Below are 21,748 nucleotides of genomic sequence, written 5' to 3'. Positions count from 1 at the left end.
GGAGAAGACCTGCACACGTAGGAACCTCACGCCCCATCTTTCCCCCCATACCTGCTGGAAACACCCCATGATCTGTGAGGTGCAGATTTTAAGACATTCTTGACCCCAGGCAGGTACAGGAGTGTGAGGGTCTTGCTTTCCCCTAAGCTGTCCCAGAACCCAGGCCCTGGAGGTTGGAGCCAGGATGGGGGTGCCTGGGCCTCTAACCAGCAGCTGGTGGGAAGAAAGGAGACCAGTCCTGAGGGCAGGAGCTCCCTGACAGCTGTGAGCCTCGGTGCCCTGATACAATTCATCTCGAGTGGGGACATGAGCGGGGCTTGTAGTAATTTCTTTTTCCACCAGGGATCCTTTGATGAAAAGGCTTCCCCGGTGGCTCAGTGGTAAAGAACCCATCTGCCAATGCAGGAGATGCAGGAGAAGGGGATTTGACCCCTGGGTTGGGAAGATTCTCTGGAGGAGGAAATGGAAGCCCACTCCAGTATTCTTGCCTCAAAGATTCCAAGAGCAGTGGAGCCTGGCGGGCTACAGTCCACAGGGTCAGACATGACTGAGCATGGTCACACACCCTCTGAAGAAACCACGCAACGCTGGGCTCAGAAGTCTCCTAATAGGGTTTCAGACTCTGACACGGAGTTTTATAGGAACAGACAGAAGCTGAGCTCCTGCCAGCCAGTCCTTTCCGGCTGAGTTGATTCCACCAGGACTGCACCGCAGTCACCCTCGTGGAGCCTGCTGTGATCCACATGCCTCTGCCTGGCCTCTCCTCTTCTTGCAACGATTCCAGTGACATTTCCAGCCTGGACCCTCTCCCAGACCAGGCGCATCTATCCAGCCACCGCATCCCTATCTCACCTGGAGGGTCAAGAGGCCTCTCAGAGGACTGTGATCCTGCTGCTTCCACACCCAGGAGACAGCCCAGCCTCCCCTGGTTGCTGAGACCAGACACGCAGGGCCTCCCAGTCTCCCACTTCCTCGTGCCCCAGTGACTGCCAGTTCCCCCTCCAGAGCCTACGGCCAGTCACCACACTGACTTCCCTCTATGGCCACAACCTTTGCTCAAGCCTGCTCCCTCCATCAGGCCTTAGCAAAGCTCCCTGCCCCTACGGTGTATCTCACACCCCGTCCCAATGTGGTCTTTCTGAAGCATAAACTGTGGAACCACACGCTGGGGTCATAGGGCAATATTTCCAGAATTAGCTAAGCTCCATGACAACCACTTTCAAGGGTCATTCCGTTTGTCGTGAGTCATTCTGTCCCTTGGACTTCCCTGGTGGCTCAGATGGTAAAGCATCTGCCTACAATGCAGGAGACCCAAGTTCAGTCCCTGGATCAGGAAGATCTCCTGGAGAAGGAAATAGCAACCCACTCCAGTATTCTTGCCTGGAGAATCCCATGGACAGAGGAGCCTGGTGGGCTACAGCCCACGGGATCGTGAAGGGTCGGACACGACTGAGCGACTTCACTTCACTTTTCATTTCACATTCTGTCCCTAAATAGCAAGTTCCAATCTCCATACTAGGCAAAGTAGGCAATCAAAAGACCCCCAGCCAATGATAACACCATCCCATCTCATAGGAACTTTGTCCTAAGACCATAACAACTGGCTGCAAGCCCATGAAAGGGGTCAGCTCTTCCTGGTCAGTCAGGAAGTCTGCTCGCTGTCTCCTCAGTGGCCCTCCCTACCTCAGTCCTCTGTTCTCAGCAAATTCTCTCTTCTAAAATACTGCCTGCTCTGTCTGTGTGTCTCTCTGTCTCTCTCCCTGCCATGTAAGGACACAGTGTTACACATATTACCCTTTGCTTACCCTTACAGCACTCCCTTCCCCTTGGAGTTACATATCAGAAGGCCACAGAGTCACTGAACCACTAGACTCAATTACTGGGCTACTGACACCAGCCAAGGGCTGTTTTTGACAAGATCCTAACACCTCTGTTCCTCATCACTAAGTCCTGATTGCAAGCCCCTGGACTCCTCAAAGGAGGGGGCACAGTTCTCAAGGCATGACCCTATGGGGTTCCCCTCTCCACTAGCTGGAAATTTCTATTAGGAAGTTCTGTTCTGTAACTTCAGAGTTAAATTATTATGCCTTCAAAGTTTTTATAAGGCATTCAGCACTGACCTTTTTCGATGTATAAATCGAGCCAAAGCAAAATTCCTATTTTTAAATAAGAGGTTCTGGGATCGCCAGAGTCAGTTAGAGCTGAGGAAGTCAGGCCCTTTTTGCCTCAGTTCAGTTCAGTTCAGTCACTCAGTCATGTCCGACTCTTTGCAACCCCATGGACTGCAGCACACCAGGCCTCCCTGTCCATCACCAACTCCCAGAGTTTATTCAAACTCATGTACATTGAATCAGTGATGCCATCCAACCGTCTCATCTTCTGTCATCACCTTCTCCTCCTGCCTTCAATCTTTCCCAGAATCAGGGTCTTTTCCAGTGAGTCAGTATTCGCATCAGGTGGCCAAAGTTTCGGAGCTTCAACTTCAGCATCAGTCCTTCCAAAGAATATTCAGGACTGATTTCCTTTAGGATGGACTGGTTAGATCTCCTTGCAGTCCAAGGGACTGTCAAGAGTCTTCTCCAAGACCACAGTTCAAAAGCATCAATTCCACGGCGCTCAGTTTTTTTATGGTCCAACTCTCACGTCCATATATGACCACTGGAAAAACCGTAGCTTTGACTAGATGGACCTTTGTCAGCAAAGTATGTCTGTGCTTTTTAATGTGCCGTCTAGATGGCACCCCACTCCAGTACTCTTGCCTGGAAAATCCCATGGACGGAGGAGCCTGGTAGGCTGCAGTCCATGGGGTCGCTAAGAGTCAGACACGACTGAGAGACTTCACTTTCACTTTTCACTTTCATGCACTGGAGAAGGAAATGGCAACCCACTCCAGTGTTCTTGCCTGGAGAATCCCAGGGATGGGGAAGCCTGGTGGGCTGCCAGACGTCTATGGGGTCGCACAGAGTCGGACACGACTGAAGCGACTTAGCAGCAGCAGCAGCAGCAGATTGGTAATAGCTTTTCTTCCAAGGAGGAAGCGTCTTTTAATTTCATGGCTGCAGTCACCAACTGCAGTGATTTGGGAGCTCAAGAAGAAAAAAAAAAAAAAAAAAAACACTCTCACCACTTCCATTGATTCCTCATCCTTTTGCCATGAAGTGATGGGACCAGATGCCATGATCTTCGTTTTTTGAATGTTGAGTTTTAAGCTAGCTTTTTCACATTCCTCTTTCACTTTCATCAAGACGCTATTTAATTCTTCTTCACTTTCTGCCATAAGGGTGCTGTCATGTGCGTATCTGAGATTATTTCAGGCAGCCTCTCCTTCTCCTGGTGCTGGGGATCCCAGTTCCAACCTCCTGCCTGAGAATGCAGCCTTCAGACACCTAAGAACTCCCAGCAGTGCACAGTGAGCCCTGAAGGGACTCGTCTGGACTTGCTGTTTGTGAGATGCTGTAGGGGAAAGGAGTGAGACTCAGGCCTGGTCTTCTTTGCTCAGGCACATCCCACTCATTTATGGCACAGCCCAGGAGGCCAGCTGGCCCTAAGGGTCCGCTTGCCCCCAGGATCCAGAGGGCATGGCAAAGTGCTGCCTCCTTGTGGACATTTCCTGTAACTACAACATGACCACAGGCACCTCAGTTCAACACAAAAGGCCTGGGATTCCCAGCCAGCTGCCCACAGGGAATGGCAGTGGATGTTCAGGAAGACAACTGCCAAAAGAAAACTGTCCTCACAGCCTTAAAGGAGAAGAAAGGAAGAAAAAACAGAAAAGCACAGGCACACCCAACCTCCCCACCAGGCAAGGCTCTCAGGATCCCTGATTACTGCAGGGATGCAGATGGAAAAGACAATGGGAAGTCACATTGCAACACTCACTAAAGCCAACATGGCAGGGCTATAGGCAATCAGCGTGGGAGAGAGTCTGGAGGAAGAGTCGCCCTAGGCTGTGGGTGGAAACACCCACTGACAGCAGCCACTAGAATGCAGACAGACAGTCTCTGAATGCCTGAAAGAAACCCTCTCAAGTCAGGCCTAAGGTCATTCCCGCACCTTGGCCTGTCTCCTGAGAGCTCCATCGATCAAAAGGCACATCAGCCCAACTAACCTCGAGCACTGCTTCCTCAGGAGCCTAGACACGCACGTCGCAAAACCCCCAACGAGAGACTGAAGCTTAAACAAAGTGTTGTACATAGATCCAGTAGACGGTTTCTCACTCAGAAAAAAAGACACAGAAAGTAGGGAACTCTAACCCTGGGAGACACGGATGGCTGGCCCATGAAGGGAAGGAGGCCAAGAGTAGTCAGGCAGGCAGAGGAAGATCCGAGTATATGAAGTCTAGGCCAAGTGAGGACAGACATGGGAGGCAACGAATCAACATCCCAGAAAGAGATGCTGAGAGTTCAGTCAAAGAGAGCGTTTCGGAAAGAAAGAAAGAGCACAGCCTGGGACAAATCAGCGGGTAATTACCCAAAATGAAAGCAGATCTGTCCTGTAATGAATCACCCACGTGGACTGTACCCTTTCCTCTTCCCTTCCATCCACACAGATGTACAACTCTGTAGCTCTAAGAGATTATCCAGACCAGTTATCGGTTATCTTCCTGCTTTCCATTGGCAAAAAAAGGGTATCTGAGGTAGAAAAGGCATAAAGACCTGATGCTCAGCACTCTGCTCCACCTCCTAAGGCAGATAGTACCCCCAGAACCATAGAGAAAACCCAGAGATGACTTCATACCTGAATCAGGCGACAGTAAAGTGACAACCGTCACAGCAGGTCGACTGGATATGCTGCAGGTAGTACTGGCAAGATGTTAAAGAAAGGGGAGGAACGCAGTGCCTACTGTATGATGTCCAACCTCCCTGACTTGGGATGCTATCCCATCCCTGGAGGCCGAGCAGGCTTGAGTCCCACTGCTGAACTGGGGTGAGGTCAAAACAGTTTGGCAGGGTGCCCTTCACTGAACAATTTTTAAAGGTTTAGTGTGTGCTGTGTCAGGCTGGGACAACCTTATGTTGTGGGATCAAGGCCGCTAGGAATTTCAAGGCAAAATTAAGCCAGTCTTCACTTCTGCTGGTCCTGGGGATCTTAGCTCAAGCCTGCTTCCTGTCAATGCTGCCTCCTGGCATATAAGCACCCTCAGCAGTGTACTGTGGACCCTGAAAAGATCAGTCTGGATTGGGGGTTTGTGTGATGCTGTATGGGGAAATAGTAGTGAGACTCGAGCCCTTTTGCTTTTGTTCAGGTAGAATCTATAAACACAGAAAATTAACCAAACTGGTCACATGGGCCACGGCCTTGTCTAACTCAATAAAACTATGAGCCATGCCGTGTGGGGCCACCCAAGACGCATGGGTCATGGTGGAGAGTTCTGACAAAACATGGTCCACTGGAGAAGGGAATGGCAAACCACTTTAGTGTTCTTGCCTTGATAATCCCATGAACAGTATGAAAAGGCAAAAATATATGACACTTAAAGATAAACTCCCCAGGCCAGTAGGTGCCCCATATGCTACTGGAGAAGAGTGGAGAAATAACTCCAGGAAGAATGAAGAGACGGAGCCAAAGTGAAAACAATGCCCAGTTGTGGATGTGACTGGTGATGGAAGCAAGCTCCGATGCTCTAAAGGCCAATATTGCATAGGAACCTGGAATGTTAGGTCGGTGAATCAAGGTAAATTGGAAGTGGTCAAACAGGGGATGGCAAGGGTGAACACTGACATTTTAGGAGTCAGTGAACTAAAATGGACTGGAATGGGTGGGTTTAATGCAGATGACCATTATATCTACTACTGTGGGCAAGAATCCCTTAGAAGAATAGAGTAGCCCTCATAGTCAACAAGAGTCCAAAATGCAGTACTTGGGTCTAATCTCAAAAATGACAGAATGATTTCTGTTCAAGGCAAACCATTCAATATCACAGTAATCCAAGTCTATGCCTCGACCAATAATACTGAAGGAGCTGAAACTGAAAGATTCTATGAAGACCTATAAGATGTTCTAGAACTAACACCCAAAAAATATGTCCTTTTCATTATAGGGGCTGGAATGCAAAAGTAGGAAGTCAAGAAACACCTGAAGTAATAGGCAAATTTGGCCTGGAAGTACAAAATGAAACAGGGCACAGGCTAACAAAGTTTTGCTAAGAGAACACACTGGTCACAGCAAACACCCTCTTCCAATAACACAAGAGAAGACTCTACACATGGACGTCACTGGATGGTCAATACTGAAATTAGATTGACCATATTATTTGCAGCCAAAGATGGAGAAGCTCTATACAGTCAGCAAAAAACAAGACCAGGAGCTGACTGTGGCTCAGATCATGAACTCCTTATTGCCAAAGTCATACTTAAAAGGAAGAAAGTAGGGAAAACCACTAGACCATTCAGTTATGACCTAAATCAAATCCCTTATGATTATACAGTGGAAGTGACAAACAGATTCAAGGGGTTAGATCTGATAGAATGCCTGAAGAACTACGGACAGAGGTTCATGACATTGTACAAGAGACAGGGGTCAAGACCTTCCCCAAGGGGGAAAAAAAATGCAAAAAGGCAAAATGGTTGTCTGAGGAGGCCTTACAAATACTGAGAAAAGAAGAGAAGTGAAAGGCAAAGGAGAAAGGAAAGATATACCCATTTGAATGCAAAGTTTCAAAGAAGAGCAAGGAGAGATAAGTAAGCCTTCCTCAGTGATCCGTGCAAAGAAATAGAGGAAAACAATAGAATGGGAAAGACTGGAGATTTCTTCAAGAAAATTAGAGATACCAAGGGAACATTTCATGCAAAGATGGGCTTGATAAAGGACAGAAATTGTATGGACCTAACAGAAGCAGAAGATATTAAGAAGAGGTGGCAAGAATACACAGAAGAACTATACAAAAAAGATCTTCATGACCCAGATAACCATGATGGTGTGATCACTCACCTAAAGCCAGACATCCTGGAATGAGAGTCAAGTGGGCCTTAGGAAGCATTGCTACCAAAAAGATAGGGGAGGTGATGGAATTCCAGTTGAGCTATTTCAAATCCTACAAGATGATCCTGTGAAAGTGCTGCACTCAATATGTCAGCAAATTTAGGAAACTCACCAGTGGCCACAGGACTGGAATAGATTAGTTTTCATTCCAACCCAAAATAAGGGCAATGCCAAAGAACGTTCAAACTACTGCACAACTGCACTCATCTCAAGCTAGCAAAGTAATGCTCAAAAGTCTCCAAGCCAGGCTTCAACAGTACATGAAGTGTGAACTTCCAGATGTTCAAGCTGGATTTAGAAAAGGCAGAGGAACCAGAGATGACATTGCCAGCATCCACTGGATCATAGAAAAAGCAAAAGAATTCCAGAAAAACATCTACTTCTGCTTAATTGATTACACCAAAGCCTTTGACTGTGTAGATCACAACAAAGTGTGGAAAATTCTTCAAAATATGAGCATATCAGACCACCTGAACTGCCTCCTGAGAAATCTGTGTGCAGGTCAAGAAGCAACAGTTAGAACCAGACATGGAACAATGGACTGGCTCCAAATTGGGAAAGGAGTACGTCAAGGCTGTATATTATCACCCTGCTTATTTACCTTATATGCAGAGTACATCATAAGAAATGCCAGGTTGGATGAAGTACAAGCTGGAATCAAGATTGCTGGGAGAAATATCAATAACCTCAGATATGCAGATGACACCACCCTTATGGAAGAAAGCAAAGAAGAACTAAAGAGCCTCTTGATGAAAGTGAAAGAGGAGAGTGAAAAAGTTGGCTTAAACCTCAACATTCAGAAAACTAAGATCATGGCATCTGGCCCCATCACTTCATGGCAAATAGATGGGGAAACAATGGAAAAAGTAACAGACTTTATTTTTTGGGGCTCCAAAATCACTGCAGATGGTAACTTCAGCCATGAAATTAAAAGATGCTTACTCCTTGAAAGAAAAGTTATGACCAACCTAGACAGCATATTAAAAAGCAGAGACAATACTTGCCAACAAAGGTCTGTCTAGTCAAAGCTATGGTTTTCCAGTAGTCATGTATGGATGTGAGAGTTGGACCATAAAGAAAGCTGAACACCAAAGAATTCATACTTTTGAACTGTGGTGTTGGAGAAGACTCTTGAGAGTCCCTTGGAATCCAAGACCAAACCAGTCCCTCCAAAAGGAAATCAGTCCTGAATATTCTTTGGAAGGACTGATACTGAAGCTGAAACTGCAATACTTTGGTAACCTGATGTGAAGACCTGACTCATTGGAAAAGACCCTGATGCTGGGAAAGATTGAAGGCAGGAGGAAAAGGGGATGAGATGGTTGGATGGCACCACCGATGCAACAGACATGAGTTTGAGCAAGCTCTGGGCATTGGTGATGGACAGGGAAGCCTGGCGTGCTGTGGTCCATGGGGTCACAACGAGTCGGACACAACTGAGCAACCGAACACAAGATGTGCTATGTTTATATGGTAGACTATTTCTCACTCATGTAAAACCGTCACTGAAGCTAGGGAATTGCGACACTAGTAGTCACAGGGATGGACTTTGAAGGGCCACACACTAAGGGGAGCCAGCCAGGCAGACGTAGAGCATGGTACATAAGGCATTGTCCAGTAAACGGAAAGAGGGTGTTCAAGTCAACAAACTTACAATTCAGAAAGAGACTCTGAGGATTCAAAATCAAACAAATGGTTCCAGAAAAAAAAAAAAAAAAAACTGAAGTGAAGGGATGGAACAAATTAGGAGGTCTGTACCTAAATTGATTTAGGTCATACCTGAATGGTCTAGTGGTTTTCCCCACTTTCTTCAATTTCAGTCTGAATTTGGCAATAAGGAGTTCATGATCTGAGCCACAGTCAGCTCCCGGTCTTGTTTTTGCTGACCGTATAGAGCTTCTCCATCTTTGGCTGCAAAGAATATAATCAATCTGATTTCGCTGTTGACCATCTGGTGATGTCCATGTGTAGAGTCTTCTCTTGGGTAGTTGGAAGAAGGTGTTTCCTATGACCAGTGCGTTCTTTTGGCAAAACTCTATTAGCCTTTTCCCTGCCTAGATCTGATAGACAGAGTGCCTCATGAACTATGGACACAGGTTCATGACATTGTACAGGAGGCAGGGATCAAGACCATCCCCATGGAAAAGAAATGCAAAAAAGCAAAATGGCTGTCTGGGGAGGCCTTACAAATAGTTGTGAAAAGAAGAGAAGCGAAAAGCAAAGGAGAAAAGGAAAGATATACACATCTGAATGCAGAGTTACAAAGAATAGCAAGGAGAGATAAGAAAGCCTTTCTCAGCGATCAATGCAAAGAAATAGAGGAAAACAACAGAATGGGAAAGACTAGAGATCTCTTCAAGAAAATTAGAGATACCAAGGGAACATTTCATGCAAAGATGGGCTTGATAAAGGACAGAAATTGTATGGACCTAACAGAAGCCGAAGATATTAAGAAGACGTGGCAAGAATACACAGAAGAACTGTACAAAAAAGAGCTTCATGACCCAGATAATCACGATGGTGTGATCACTCACCTAGAGCCAGACATCCTGGAATGTGAAGTCCAGTGGGCCTTAGAAAGCATCACTACGAACAAAGCTAGTGGAGGTGATGGAATTCCAGTTGAGCTATTTCACATCCTGAAAGATGATGCGGTGAAAGTGCTGCACTCAATATGCCAGCACATTTGGAAAACTCAGCAGTGGCCACAGGACTGGAAAACATCAGTTTTCATTCCAACCCCAAAGAAAGGCAATGCCAAAGAATGCTCAAACTACCACACAATTGCACTCATCTCACACGCTAGTAAAGTAATGCCCAAAATTCTGCAAGCCAGGCTTCAGCAGTACGTGAACCATGAACTTCCTGATGTTCAAGCTGGTTTTAGAAAAGGCAGAAGAACCAGAGATCAAATTGCCAACATCCGCTGGATCATGGATAAAGCAAGAGAGTTTGAGAAGAGCATCTATTTCTGCTTTATTAACTATGCCAAAGCCTTTGACTGTGTGAACCACAATAATCTGTGGAAAATTCTGAAGAGATGGGAATACCAGACCACCTGACCTGCCTCTTGAGAAACCTGTATGCAGGTCAGGAAGCAACAGTTAGAACTGGACGTGGAACAACAGACTGGTTCCAAATAGGAAAAGGAGTTCGTCAAGGCTGTGTATTGTCGCCCTGCTTATTTAACTTATATGCAGAGTACATCATGAGAAATGCTGAGCTGGAAGAAGCATAAGCTGGAATCAAGATTCCTAGGAGAAATATCAATAACCTCAGAAATGCAGATGACACCACCCTTATGGCAGAAAGTGAAGAGGAACTAAAAAGCCTCTTGATTAAAGTGAAAGAGGAGAGTGAAAAAGTTGGCTTAAAGCTCAACATTCAGAAACTAAGGTCATGGCATCTGATCCCATCACTTCATGGCGGATAGATGAGGAAACAGTGGAAACAGTGACAGACTTTATTTTTCTGGGCTCCAAAATCACTGCAGACGGTGATTGCAGCCATGAAATTAAAAGATGCTTACTCCTTGGAAGGAAAGTTATGACCAACCTAGATAACATATTGAAAAGCAGAGATATTACTCTGCCAACAAAGGTCCGTCTCGTCAAGGCTATGGTTTTTCCAGTGGTCATGTATGAATGTGAGAGTTGGACTATAAAGAAATCTGAGCGCCGAAGAATTGATACTTTTGAACTGTGGTGTTGGAGAAGACTCTTGAGAGTCCCTTGGACTGCAAAGAGATCCAACCAGTCCATTCTGAAGGAGATCAGCCCTGGGTGTTCATTGGAAGGACTGATGCTGAAGCTGAAGCTCCAGTACTTCGGCCACCTCATGCGAAGAGTTGACTCATTGGAAAAGACCCTGATGCTGGGAGGGATTGGGGGCAGGAGGAGAAGGGGACGACAGAGGATGAGATGGCTGGATGGCATCACTGACTCGATGGACATGGGTTTGAGTGAACTCCGGGAGTTGGTGATGGACAGGGAGGCCTGGCGTGCTGCGATTCATGGGGTCGCGAAGAGATGGACACGACTGAGCAACTGAACTGAACTGAACCTAAATTGACAAGAAATCAATATATCTAACAAGCAATCCATGAAGATAATCCTCTTTCTGCCTTCCTTCCTTCATTCCTTCCTTTGACATATGCACAGAAATCTTTATCTCTAAGAGATAATTCATAAAATTTATCTCCTGTTGAAAGGTTGTTGCTGAACCATGAAAGTCGCAGGGATTCTCAGCCTCCGGAGGAGAATTCAACCCGGGGCCAGAGACAAGGCTTGAGAGTTTTTGTGTAATAGTTTTATTAAAGTATAAAAGAGATAGAGAAAGCTTCTGACATAGACATCAGAAGAGGGCAGAAAGAGTGCCCCCTTCTCTAGTGTTAGCAAGGGAGTTATATACTTTTTAATTAGTTATTGAAGTGAAGTCCCTCAGTCATGTCCGACTCTTTGCGACCCCATGGACTGTAGCCCACCAGGCTCCTCCATCCATGGAATTTTCTAGGCAAGAGTACTGGAGTGGGTTGCCATTTCCTTCTCCATAATTAGTTACTACAATGAATCAAAAGAATGTCTGGAGGTTGTGAAGATCTACTAGACCCACTCTCATAATTTACATTTTAAGATAACACGATTAGCCAGGTTTTCAGGAAGGAGAAACTGTCCTCAAGCAGGATACACTGTTGTCATATGACCCTTAGTGCAGAGTTTAAACTGAGTTGTTTATTGTGTAATCATCAGTTCGAGGCCAAGGAATGTAGGAGGGAAAATTTGTCCTTTCCTCCTCCTCCAGCACTCCAGACCCCTCTCTCCTTGGGGACCCCTGGATTTCTTATCAACCTGCCTAGGAGTTGACTCTCTCACTATCTTCCTGTTTATATTCACAGAAAAGTGTATCTGATATAAATAACTCACAAGGACCCGATGCTCACCACTCCACTCAACCTTCTGAGGCAAAAAGTCCAGGGAGAAAAGTAGAGATTCCCCACAGATAACTTGCATTCCAGCCCCTGTGATGAAAAGGACATCTTTTTTTGGTCTCAGTTCTAGGAGGTCCTGTAGGCCTTCATAGAATTGGTATTTCAGGTTCTTCAAGATTAGAAGTTGGGGCATAGACTTGGATTACTTTGATATTGAATGATTTGCCTTGGAAATGAACAGAGATCATTCTGTCTTTTTTGAGACTGCAGCCAAGTACTGCATTTCACTCTTTTGTTGACTGTCAGGGCTACTCCATTTCTTCTAAGGGATTCTTGCCCATAGTAGTTAATGGTCATCTGAATTCAGTTCACTTCAGTCGCTCAGTCGTGTCTGACTCTTTGCGACCCCATGAAGCGCAGCACACCAGGCCTCCCTGTCCATCACCAACTCTCGGAGTTCACTCAGACTCACATGCATCGAGTCAGTGATGCCATCCAGCCATCTCATCCTCTGTCGTCCCCTTCTCCTCCTGCCCCCAATCCCAGCATCAGAGTCTTTTCCAATGAGTCAACTCTTCACATGAGGTGGCCAAAGTACTGGAGTTTCAGCTTTAGCATCATTCCTTCCAAAGAACACCCAGGGCTGATCTCCTTCAGAATGGACTGGTTGGATCTCCTTGCAGTCCAAGGGACTCTCAAGAGTCTCCTCCAACCATAGTTCAAAAGCACATTAAGGAGGTTCTTTTAAAAACTAAGCATGCAAGTACCCAGTGACCCAGAAACCCAATACCTAGAAGTAGATCCAGAATAAAAAGCAAAATTTTAAAAGACACCTGTACTCCAACGATCATGGCAGCCCTAGGTACAACAGCCAAGACAGAGGAGCAACTTAAGTGCACAAGGACAGACGAATGGATACAGAAAATGAGATGCATATACACGATGCAGTATTACTCAGACATAAAGAAGGATGAAATAATGCCATTTCTAGTTATAGGGAAGAAACTTGAGGTGATCAAACTAAGTGAAGCAACTGAGAAAGGGAAAGAGAAATAATATAGAGCATCACTTCTGGTGGAATCTAAACACGGATACAAATGAACTTCATTACAAAAGACAGATTCACAGACTTAGAACTTACGGTTACCAAAATGGAAAGGTGGCGGGGGTGGGGGAGTAATTAGCTGGTACAGATCCGCACATACTTGTTAAACCTGGTGCCATCGTGGTTGTTCAGTTGCTCAGTCACATCTTTTTGCAACCCCATGGACTACAGTCTGCCAGGCTCCTTTGTCCACGGGATTCTCTAGGCAAAAATACTGGAGTGGTTTGCCATTTCCTTCTCCAGGGGATTTTCGCAACCCAGGGATTGAGCCCAGGTCTCCTGAAAGTCTTCTGCATTGCAGGTGTATTCTTTTACCACTGAGCAAGCAGGGATGCCATAAAACAGGTGCTGAAGGGCTCTAAATAGTCACAAGTTTGACAGAGCTTTAAATGACATCTGCCCTCAAGAAACATCCTGGGGTATTTCATCAGAAAAGAATTCCAAACAGGGCCAAGATTCAGGAAGCCTCTTTCAAGGGGTAAACTGCACACACAAAGCATAAAATGATAAAAGCGCATGGAGAGACACTCCACGACAGCAGTTATTAGACCAGTGCCACTCGGAGCTGCCACGAGGTACCGCCTCACGCTGGCCACGGTGCCAGCGTCAAAATGTTCTACAAAGAATAAAGATAAAATAAAGAAATAAAATAAAAGATCTGCAAAGAATGTACAGAAAATGAAACCCTCCTACAATCTTTTTGAGAACGTAAATGGTGAAGCCACTGCGGAAAACAGCATGGAGCTTCCAAGGAACACAGACATAGAGGTATCACATGACCCTGCAATCCCATTCATGGGCTTAGGTCCAGAGAAAGTGAAGTGAAATTTGCTCAGTCGTGTCTGACCCTTTGCAACCCCATGGTCTATCCAGTTCATGGAATTCACTAGGCCAGAACACTGACGTGGGTAGCCTTTCCCTTCTCCAGAGGATCTTCCCAACCCAGGGATCAAACCCAAGTCTCCCTCATTGCAGGCGGATTCTTTACCAGATGAGCCACGAGAGAAGTGCAGGTCCACAGAAAATCGCCATTCAAAACAACACGTGCCCCTTGGTTTTCAGGGCAACACTATTTCAACAGGCAAGACGTGGAATCCACCAGAAGGTCCACTGACGGGATAATGAAGACTAGGCGGTACATCTGTACACTGGAATACTGCTCAACCATGAAACAGGGAAATGAGGTGCAGCAGCAGCACGATGGACCAAGAAATCATCACAGAAGTGAGGGAACTCAGAGAGAGAGACACATCATGAGATCTCACTTACGGGTGCAATCTACAAATTCACACCAATGACCTAGTGTACAAAACAGACTTCACAGCCTGAGAAAATCAAACTATGATTATGAAAAGAAAGTTAGACAGAAGGGATAATTAAGAGTTTAGGATTAACTATACACACTAATATTTAACAATCAAATAGGACCTAGTGAATAGAACAGGGAAATCTACTGAACAGACTGCAATAATCTATATGAGGGAAAAAATGGAGAAAGAATGGATACGCTTCTATGTAAAATTGAATTAAGTTCCTGTACTGCTGAAACTAACAAAACAATAGAAATCAACTTGACTCCAATAGAAAATAAAAATTAAAAATTACCTGAAATCCATCTAGGGAACCCCAGACAGTGCCGATCCTATGGATTTGACATGTGATACACTATGCCATTAATATGACACCACCAAAGGTTTTCACTCAGCAGAACACAGAGCAGCAACCCATTCAAAGGCGCCTCACCTCATGTGAATGTCCCAAGATGAAAGAAGAAAAAGGACCACTGGTTAATTAGGGCAACACCCTCAGTTCAGATGTTGGGAATCTCCGAGGGGCAAGACACACTGAGGTGAAGAGCAGACACAGGGTCTCCGGGCACAGGATCCGGACCCACGTGGTTAGGGTGAGACCCACACAAATCCCCAGACCCTGCATCTGGGGTCGCATGACCCTTGGTTAGGACACCAGGTCTCTGATGGCTGGGCCCCTATGGCAGAAACGAGTGGGTTCCTGGAACCTCCTGGGATGGTAGAAAGAAGCGTAGGGTGGGTCTCCTCGCCCCATGCTTGTTCCAGAGAAGTCCTCCTCTCCTGCCCTTTGGTTCTGTCTGATACTGTTTTAACAGCTGTCACAATAATGTTGAACACACTACCTCAGTTCCAGCAGGCTCAGTTCTTTGTTTTCCCACTGAGGTGTTGAGAAAACACACCAGGCGCAGGGCTAGAAGATGAGGGGCAGGTCTGGGCTCTGCTGACCAGGGATGGCCGACTGGAAGGCAATCACATAGCAACCTCACCTGCTGCCCGTTGGTTTTCTGCTGGATCCCTGCACCCTGGAATCAATTTACCAGGTGAGGCTGCCTCCCTACTCAAACCGAATCTGCTGGCAAACCAGGCAGCCCACCTGTGGGGTCTCCATGAGCCCCAGGGCAGGTGAACCTCAGGAGGAAAGACTGAGAGCCCAACCGCAGCACTGACCCCTGGGAGGGCCATGGAGCCCCACTCAGAGGAGGGCACGTCACCCAGAGAAGCCACCTCAGCTCCAGACCCCAGACATCTGAGCACTGACATTCAGACACAGGCACGGAATTTTCCAGGACAGAGGCCAGGCCAGTCTGCACCCAGGTCTCCACATCTGAGTGCACACAGAACAGTCAGGTGGAAATATTCTCATTGTAGAAAGCACGCAGTCTTGTCTAAACATAATCAGTGCAGACAGGATTGAAAAGTCAAAGTGTTCATCGCTCAGTCATGTCTGACTGTTTGTGACCCCCATGGACTGTAGCCCTCCAGGCTCCTCTGTCCATGGGATTCTCGAGGCAAAAATACTGGAGTTGGTTGCCATTCCCTTCTCCAGGGGATCTTCCCGATCCAGAGATCGAAGCCAGGTCTCCTGCACTGCATGCAGATTCTTTACTATCTGAGCCACCAGGGAAGCCCCTAAATAAGACAGAGAGGTCTAAATCCACCATGTAGACAGAACTTGGTCAGGTTTAAACTAGCATAAAATTGCTCTCCCTGGAGGCACAGGTCATACCCAGGCAGGGTCTCTCATCGTTGGACAGGGGGCTCACCCTCGTGTAGGAGCTAGCACATAAGTTTCTTAAAGAAGAAATCATCACTGGGCTCCACATGTCACCCAAATCAGGAAACTGAAAGAATCTTTGTCATTAAACAGTTCAACAGCCAGAGCAAAACTGTTACCAGTATCTTTAGGCACGTGGTGGTCAGGATCCAGGGGAGATCCAGGGATTTCTAGAGTTGAGCCCGGGGTCCTGTACAGACAGACAGGAAGTACCCTGATTCTATCATCCAAGGCTTCCAGCAGGAGGCAACCACACTGGAAGCCTTCTAGAAAAGGATATTCTTTATCAGAATAAAAATTGTTAAAATTTAAAGCATACTAGTTATCATTTGCCAACCTAAAATATTCTTAAAAGCCTGGCTCCCAGATCTTTGTGGTTCCCACTGGTTCCTTTGTGTTCAGATTGTCAGGGTAGAAACAATCCATCATTTCAAATTAGTTTCTTCTAATTCTGTTATTTGCTATTATATGAAGGAAAGGTCACATTTGAAAAAATACCTAAGAAAATTCCTGCAAAAAAATTGAGTCAAGGAGCCCATAAGCTGCATGAACTCTGTCTTCTAACAGTTTCAATTTCAAAGACTGAGGGAAGAAGGAGAAGTGGACAACAGAGGACAAGATGGTTGGATGGCATCACCGACTCAATGGACATGAGTTTGAGCAAGCTCTGGGAGATGGTGAAGGACAGGGACGCCCAGAGTGCTGCAGTCTACGGGGTCACAAAGAGTCGGACGTGACTGAGTGACTGAACAACATCAAGCTTCAATTTTCTGCCTGGAGGAACCTGATAAAACGGGCTCGCTGGTTTTTTCACTTCTCTGTTCAAACTCTGCTAAAGTGAAATGGATATCATACCAACACGTGAGAGTTTCTGAGTTTTGAGATGTCACAGCAAGGTAAGAGGTTCTGGTGAAAATAACACTGCTGGTAAGCAAAACCTTCTTAAAATAAAGCTTTGTTTCAAATTGGATTTAAATACAACACTACATGGTTACATGAAGTAGGAACCAAGAGTTTAAATATAGCAGGCAATGTGTGAAAACAAATTTGATATCCCATATGGGAGAAGGCAATGGCACCCCACTCCAGCACTCTTGCCTGGAAAATACCATCAATGGAGAAGTCTGCTGGGCTGCAGTCCATGGGGTCGCTAAGAGTCAGACTCGACTAAGCAGCTTCACTTTCACTTTTCACTTGCATGCATTGGAGAAGGACATGGCAACCCACTCCAGTGTTCTTGCCTGGAGAATCCCAGGGACGGGGGAGCCTGCTGGGCTGCCGTCTATGGGGTCACACAGGTCACAACTGAAGCGCCTCAGCAGCAGCAGCAGCAGCATGTGAGAGTAAAAGCTACTGGTTTTTGCAGTAGTCATGTACGGATGTGAGAGTAGGATCACAAAGAAGGCAGAGCACTGAAGAACTGACGCTTTTGAACTGCGGTGCTAGAGAAGACTCTTGACAGTCCCTTGATCTGAAAGGAGATCAAACCAGTCAATCCTAAAGGAAATCAGTCCTGAATAGTCATAGGAAGGACTGATGCTGAAACCAAAGCTCCTCCAATCCTTTGGCCACCTGATGTGAAGAGCCAACCCACTGGAAAAGACCCTGATGCTGGGAAAGAGTGAAGGCAAATGGAGAAGGGGACGACAGAGGAAGAGATGGTTGGGTGGCATCACCAACTCAATGGACAGCAGTTTGAGCAATCTCCAGGAGATGGTGAAGGACAGGGATTCCTGGCGTGCTGCAGTCCATGGGGTCACAAAGAGTCAGACACAGCTTAGCAACTGAACAGCAGCAACAGCATGAGAGTGACATTTCTTGTCAGATCTGCAGGTGTGCACAAACTGGTTTAGAGCACTCTCCAACACAGACCGTCTCTAAGTCTGATTAGGTGTGCCACAAATGCATGAGTCAAAAGGTAATGTATTCATTCCAGGATGGAATAGAATGTTACTTTGAACAGTCTGTAAAACTTACACAGAGTCTGTAATCCACTCAAGATTCAAATCATAAAACATCTACCTGAAATTTAAAGCCTCTTGGAAAGTTGTGTTCTATCTATGAAAACATTTCATAGATTTCTTTTCATAATCATTTTTCACAGTGATAACACTTTTAACTCCTCAGTTGCTGATGTTATTACCAAGACAAACTTGTCCTCATGGGTGTGCGAGATGAAGTTGATCCACTGTGATTGCTCTCTGGTCAAATGACTCTCGCAATTTCTAACTATGTTCTACATCCACAATATTTCTTTTTATATCCATCAAAATCTACTTCTCAGATCTTCATGTACACCAAATAATAGATACACCTGGTGAGTTCAGATTATATTAAACACTCTTTCCATAGCTTTTCCCATGTCAATCGAATCAGAACAAAGTGAAGCAAGGAGAAGAGTTGAAATTTTAAATGATTTTTAAGGCCTCTAAAAAAAATTAGACAGAAATCTTGCCTTTACTGGTCAATACAAATGAATCACAATGTGTCTTTTGCATGAAATTGCAACAATTGACTGGAGTTGCAACAAGCTGGAGTTATGCTTGGATGATTTGAGTTGAGACAGTTGGATGTGGGCATATGAGGATATACAGGATGATCCATACTTCGGAGGTATCAACAAGTATGAATCCATACATTGATAAGGTATACTTTGGAAACAAAGGTGAAACATTTAACTTGTTTTCACTATCTGACCCTTCCAGAATTTGCCATCATCTACAGACTCCCCTGTAGACTTGGTTTATTGCCACCAGGTTACAACTAGTTACATGAATCATGGTGAGATTTGTTCTCTTTATTTTGAAACTGTTTATGTTTCTCTCTCCTAGTATGATCTTGTAAATGCCTCTATCTGTATCACCTAACTTGTCTATAAGGTTGTCTCTTGCATTTTCCACTGTGTGACCATCTTCCACATATACCGATATTTATATGTCTATGTATATAAATACCTATGTCTATATGTATCTATAATAGATATTTATATCTGTATGTACATATTTATGTCTATATGTACATAGATATTTATGTCTATGTATATAGATATTTATGTCTCTATATATCTAAGTATTTATATATCTATATATCTATGCATATAGACATTTATATATCTATGTATCTAGACACTTATAACTATGTACACTTATGTATACACAAACAGATGTTTTACCAGTGTAACAGGGCCTGGCAAAAAGGGAACGCTCCTACAAAAAGAATCAGACATGACTTGGCGATTGAATAACAGCAACAAAATAGAAAATACATTCGGTTCACCTGCCACCAACACATAGTATATCAATGTTACTACAATAAAAAATAAAGATTAATTTAAAAATAATGCTCGGGGGACTTCCCTCCAGTCCAGTGGTTAAGATTCTGTGTTTCCAAAGCAGGGGGCGAGGGTTCGATCCTTGGTCAGGGAATTAAGATCCCACAAGCTGCATGGCACGGCCAATAAATAAAAAAAAATTATTAAAATAAATAAGAATGTTCAGGAAGAACACAAGCTTTTGGGTGTTTCTTCAAGTACATTCCATATTAAATTACAGTCCTGAGTTAAAACTCAAAAGCTTTCATTTCCAAGGTAATCACAACTAGGCATGAAAAAAATCCTGCCGCCTTGTGGCCATACCCTGCAATAGCAACCTTAAGAGTTTTGCTTATGAATACCTGTTTGTTGTTCAGTCCCCAGGTCGTGTCCCACACTCTGCGACCCCACGGACTGCAGCACATCAGGCTTCCCTGTCCCTTACCATCTCCCAGAGTTTGCTCAAACTCATGTCCATTGAGTCGGTGATGCCATCCAACCATCTCATCCTCTGTCGTCCCCTTCTCCTCTTCCCTTACCACACCACAATCCACAGTGGGGCTGGGGCTGACTGCGCAGCTCACCCCACCGAAGTGTTGGGGGCGGATCCCACACCTCACCCACGATGAGGTTGACCCCGACCTCACCCCATGGTGGAGCTAGGACTGATCCCACTACTAACCCCACGGTGGGGCTGACCCAACACCTCACACCACGGTGGAGCTGGGGCTGACCAACACTTCATCCCACGGAGGAGTTGGTGTCTAACACAATACCTCATTCCACGGAAGAGTTGGGGGCTGACCCCACACCTCACCCCACAGTGGAGTTCGTACTGACTCAGCACCTCACCCCAAGGAGGAGCTGGGGACTGACCTCACACCTAATCCCACGGTGGAGCTGGGCCTGAGCCCACACCTCACCACATGGAGGAGCTGGAGCAGACCCTACACCTCATCCCACGGTGGGGCTTACCCCATAGCTCAGCCCTTGGTGCAGCTGGGGCTGACCCCACACTTCACCCCATGGTGGCGTTGGGTGTGACCTGAAACCTAGCCCCATGGAGGAGTAGGGGACTGACCCGACACCTCACCCCACAGTGGGACTACCCACCCCTCACCCCGTGGTGGAGCTGGGGCTGGCCCACGCCTCACCCCACTGTAGAGCGGGGGCTACCCCACCCCTCACCCTGTGGTGGAGATGAGCTGACCACAGGCCTCACCCCACGGTGGAGCCGGGGCTGCCCCACGCCTCACCCCGCGATGCAGATGAGCTGACCCCACGCCTCCGCTCAGTCCCCACCTAGAGAGGACCCTCTACATCCCTCAGGTAGAAAATGGATGAACCGCACGACTCGTCTCAGAGAGCCGGGTCTCGGCCCACATCCCGCCTCAAGTGTAGCAGCGCTTGTTCCCACACGAGCTCTGGCAGCCAGGAGCCATCCTACAGCCCATCAGCACTGGGTGGAGCTGAAGAAGATCCCAGGTGGGTCTAGGGTGGATCTCACACAGCACCTCGGTTCACAGGGAGGCTTTACCCCGTCACCTCAGGTTAACATGCAGCTCATCTCCCATCTCACCTTGTGCTGAACTGCAATTGATCCCACCCACGTCTGTCTCAGCAGCTGACTGAGAGGAAATCCAAATGGGCTCATCCCTTATCTTTGTTGTTCAGTCACGAAGTCACGTCTGACTCTTTGGGACCCCATGGATTGTAGCACATCAGGCTTCCCTGTCCTCCACTATCTCTCGGAGTTTGCTTAAACTCGAGTCCATCCAGTCGGTGATGCCATCTAACCATCTCTTCCTCTATTCCTTATCATTTCCTGGTTTAAGTGACAAATGAGGGGAGACTGACATTGTGTTACTGTGTCTGCCTCCCAAGACACAGTACCCAAGCGACACAGCTTTTATTTCAGTTGAGTCTGAAGGCATAGCGTGGGGGGTGAGGGGCCCGTGCAGGCGTGCAGACTCTGCCTCTGCTCCCCACACCTCCGTCTGCTTCTGCTCAGCCAGCAGGAGGCCCGCGCACTACGTGAAGAAAAACAGGTGCTCCTCCCTGTCCTTGTCCATCAGCTCGTGCTTGGACTGCTCCTTGGTCTTCAGGGCAGGTGGCCGGGATCGGCACACTAGCCTCCTGCCCCGCTGCAGGGAGGGGACCCCGTGAGCCTGCACCCCGGCCTCACTGCACCCGGGCTGAGGCCTGGACACCTGCCCTGAACGCACGGGAGCCCGGAGCCCAGGCCCAGCCCAGCCTCTCCGGTGGCTGAGGTCATGTGTGGTCTGCGGGCTGGCCAGGGCCTCCGAGATGGCCGGGGTAGGGAAATCTATCTGGCCTGCAC

At 46.5% G+C, this 21,748-nt stretch overlaps 1 protein-coding gene across 31 annotated transcripts in view; it reads right to left on the bottom strand.

Annotated features, from left to right (window-relative positions):
* Positions 1–21,748, bottom strand: part of CFAP100 (cilia and flagella associated protein 100) — a 79,339-nt gene that overhangs the window by 31,711 nt on the left and 25,880 nt on the right. For 22 of the 31 annotated variants that reach the window (XR_015151988.1, XR_015151986.1, XR_015151989.1 and 19 more), the window contains one exon: positions 21,266–21,551. The exons of 5 other annotated variants lie outside the window; for them this stretch is intronic. Coding sequence is in view for 15 of the 26 variants with exons in the window: in XM_086369021.1 (XP_086225147.1) it covers positions 21,438–21,551 (114 nt within the window). In the remaining 11 variants the exon portion in view is untranslated. Of the gene's footprint in view, positions 1–17,036; positions 17,569–18,497; positions 21,233–21,265; positions 21,552–21,748 lie in introns of those variants that run through there. 4 more of the 31 variants (XM_086369022.1, XM_086369023.1, XR_015151980.1 and 1 more) reach the window with 3 other exon arrangements.

The sequence above is a fragment of the Bos grunniens genome, chromosome 22 (genome assembly GCF_055505025.1).
Source record: "Bos grunniens cultivar Pamir isolate PY7600 chromosome 22, Bosgru_T2T1.0, whole genome shotgun sequence".
Lineage (NCBI taxonomy): Eukaryota > Metazoa > Chordata > Mammalia > Artiodactyla > Bovidae > Bos > Bos grunniens.
Note: the sequence above shows the minus strand (reverse complement) of the source record. Positions and strands in the feature narration are given on the sequence as shown.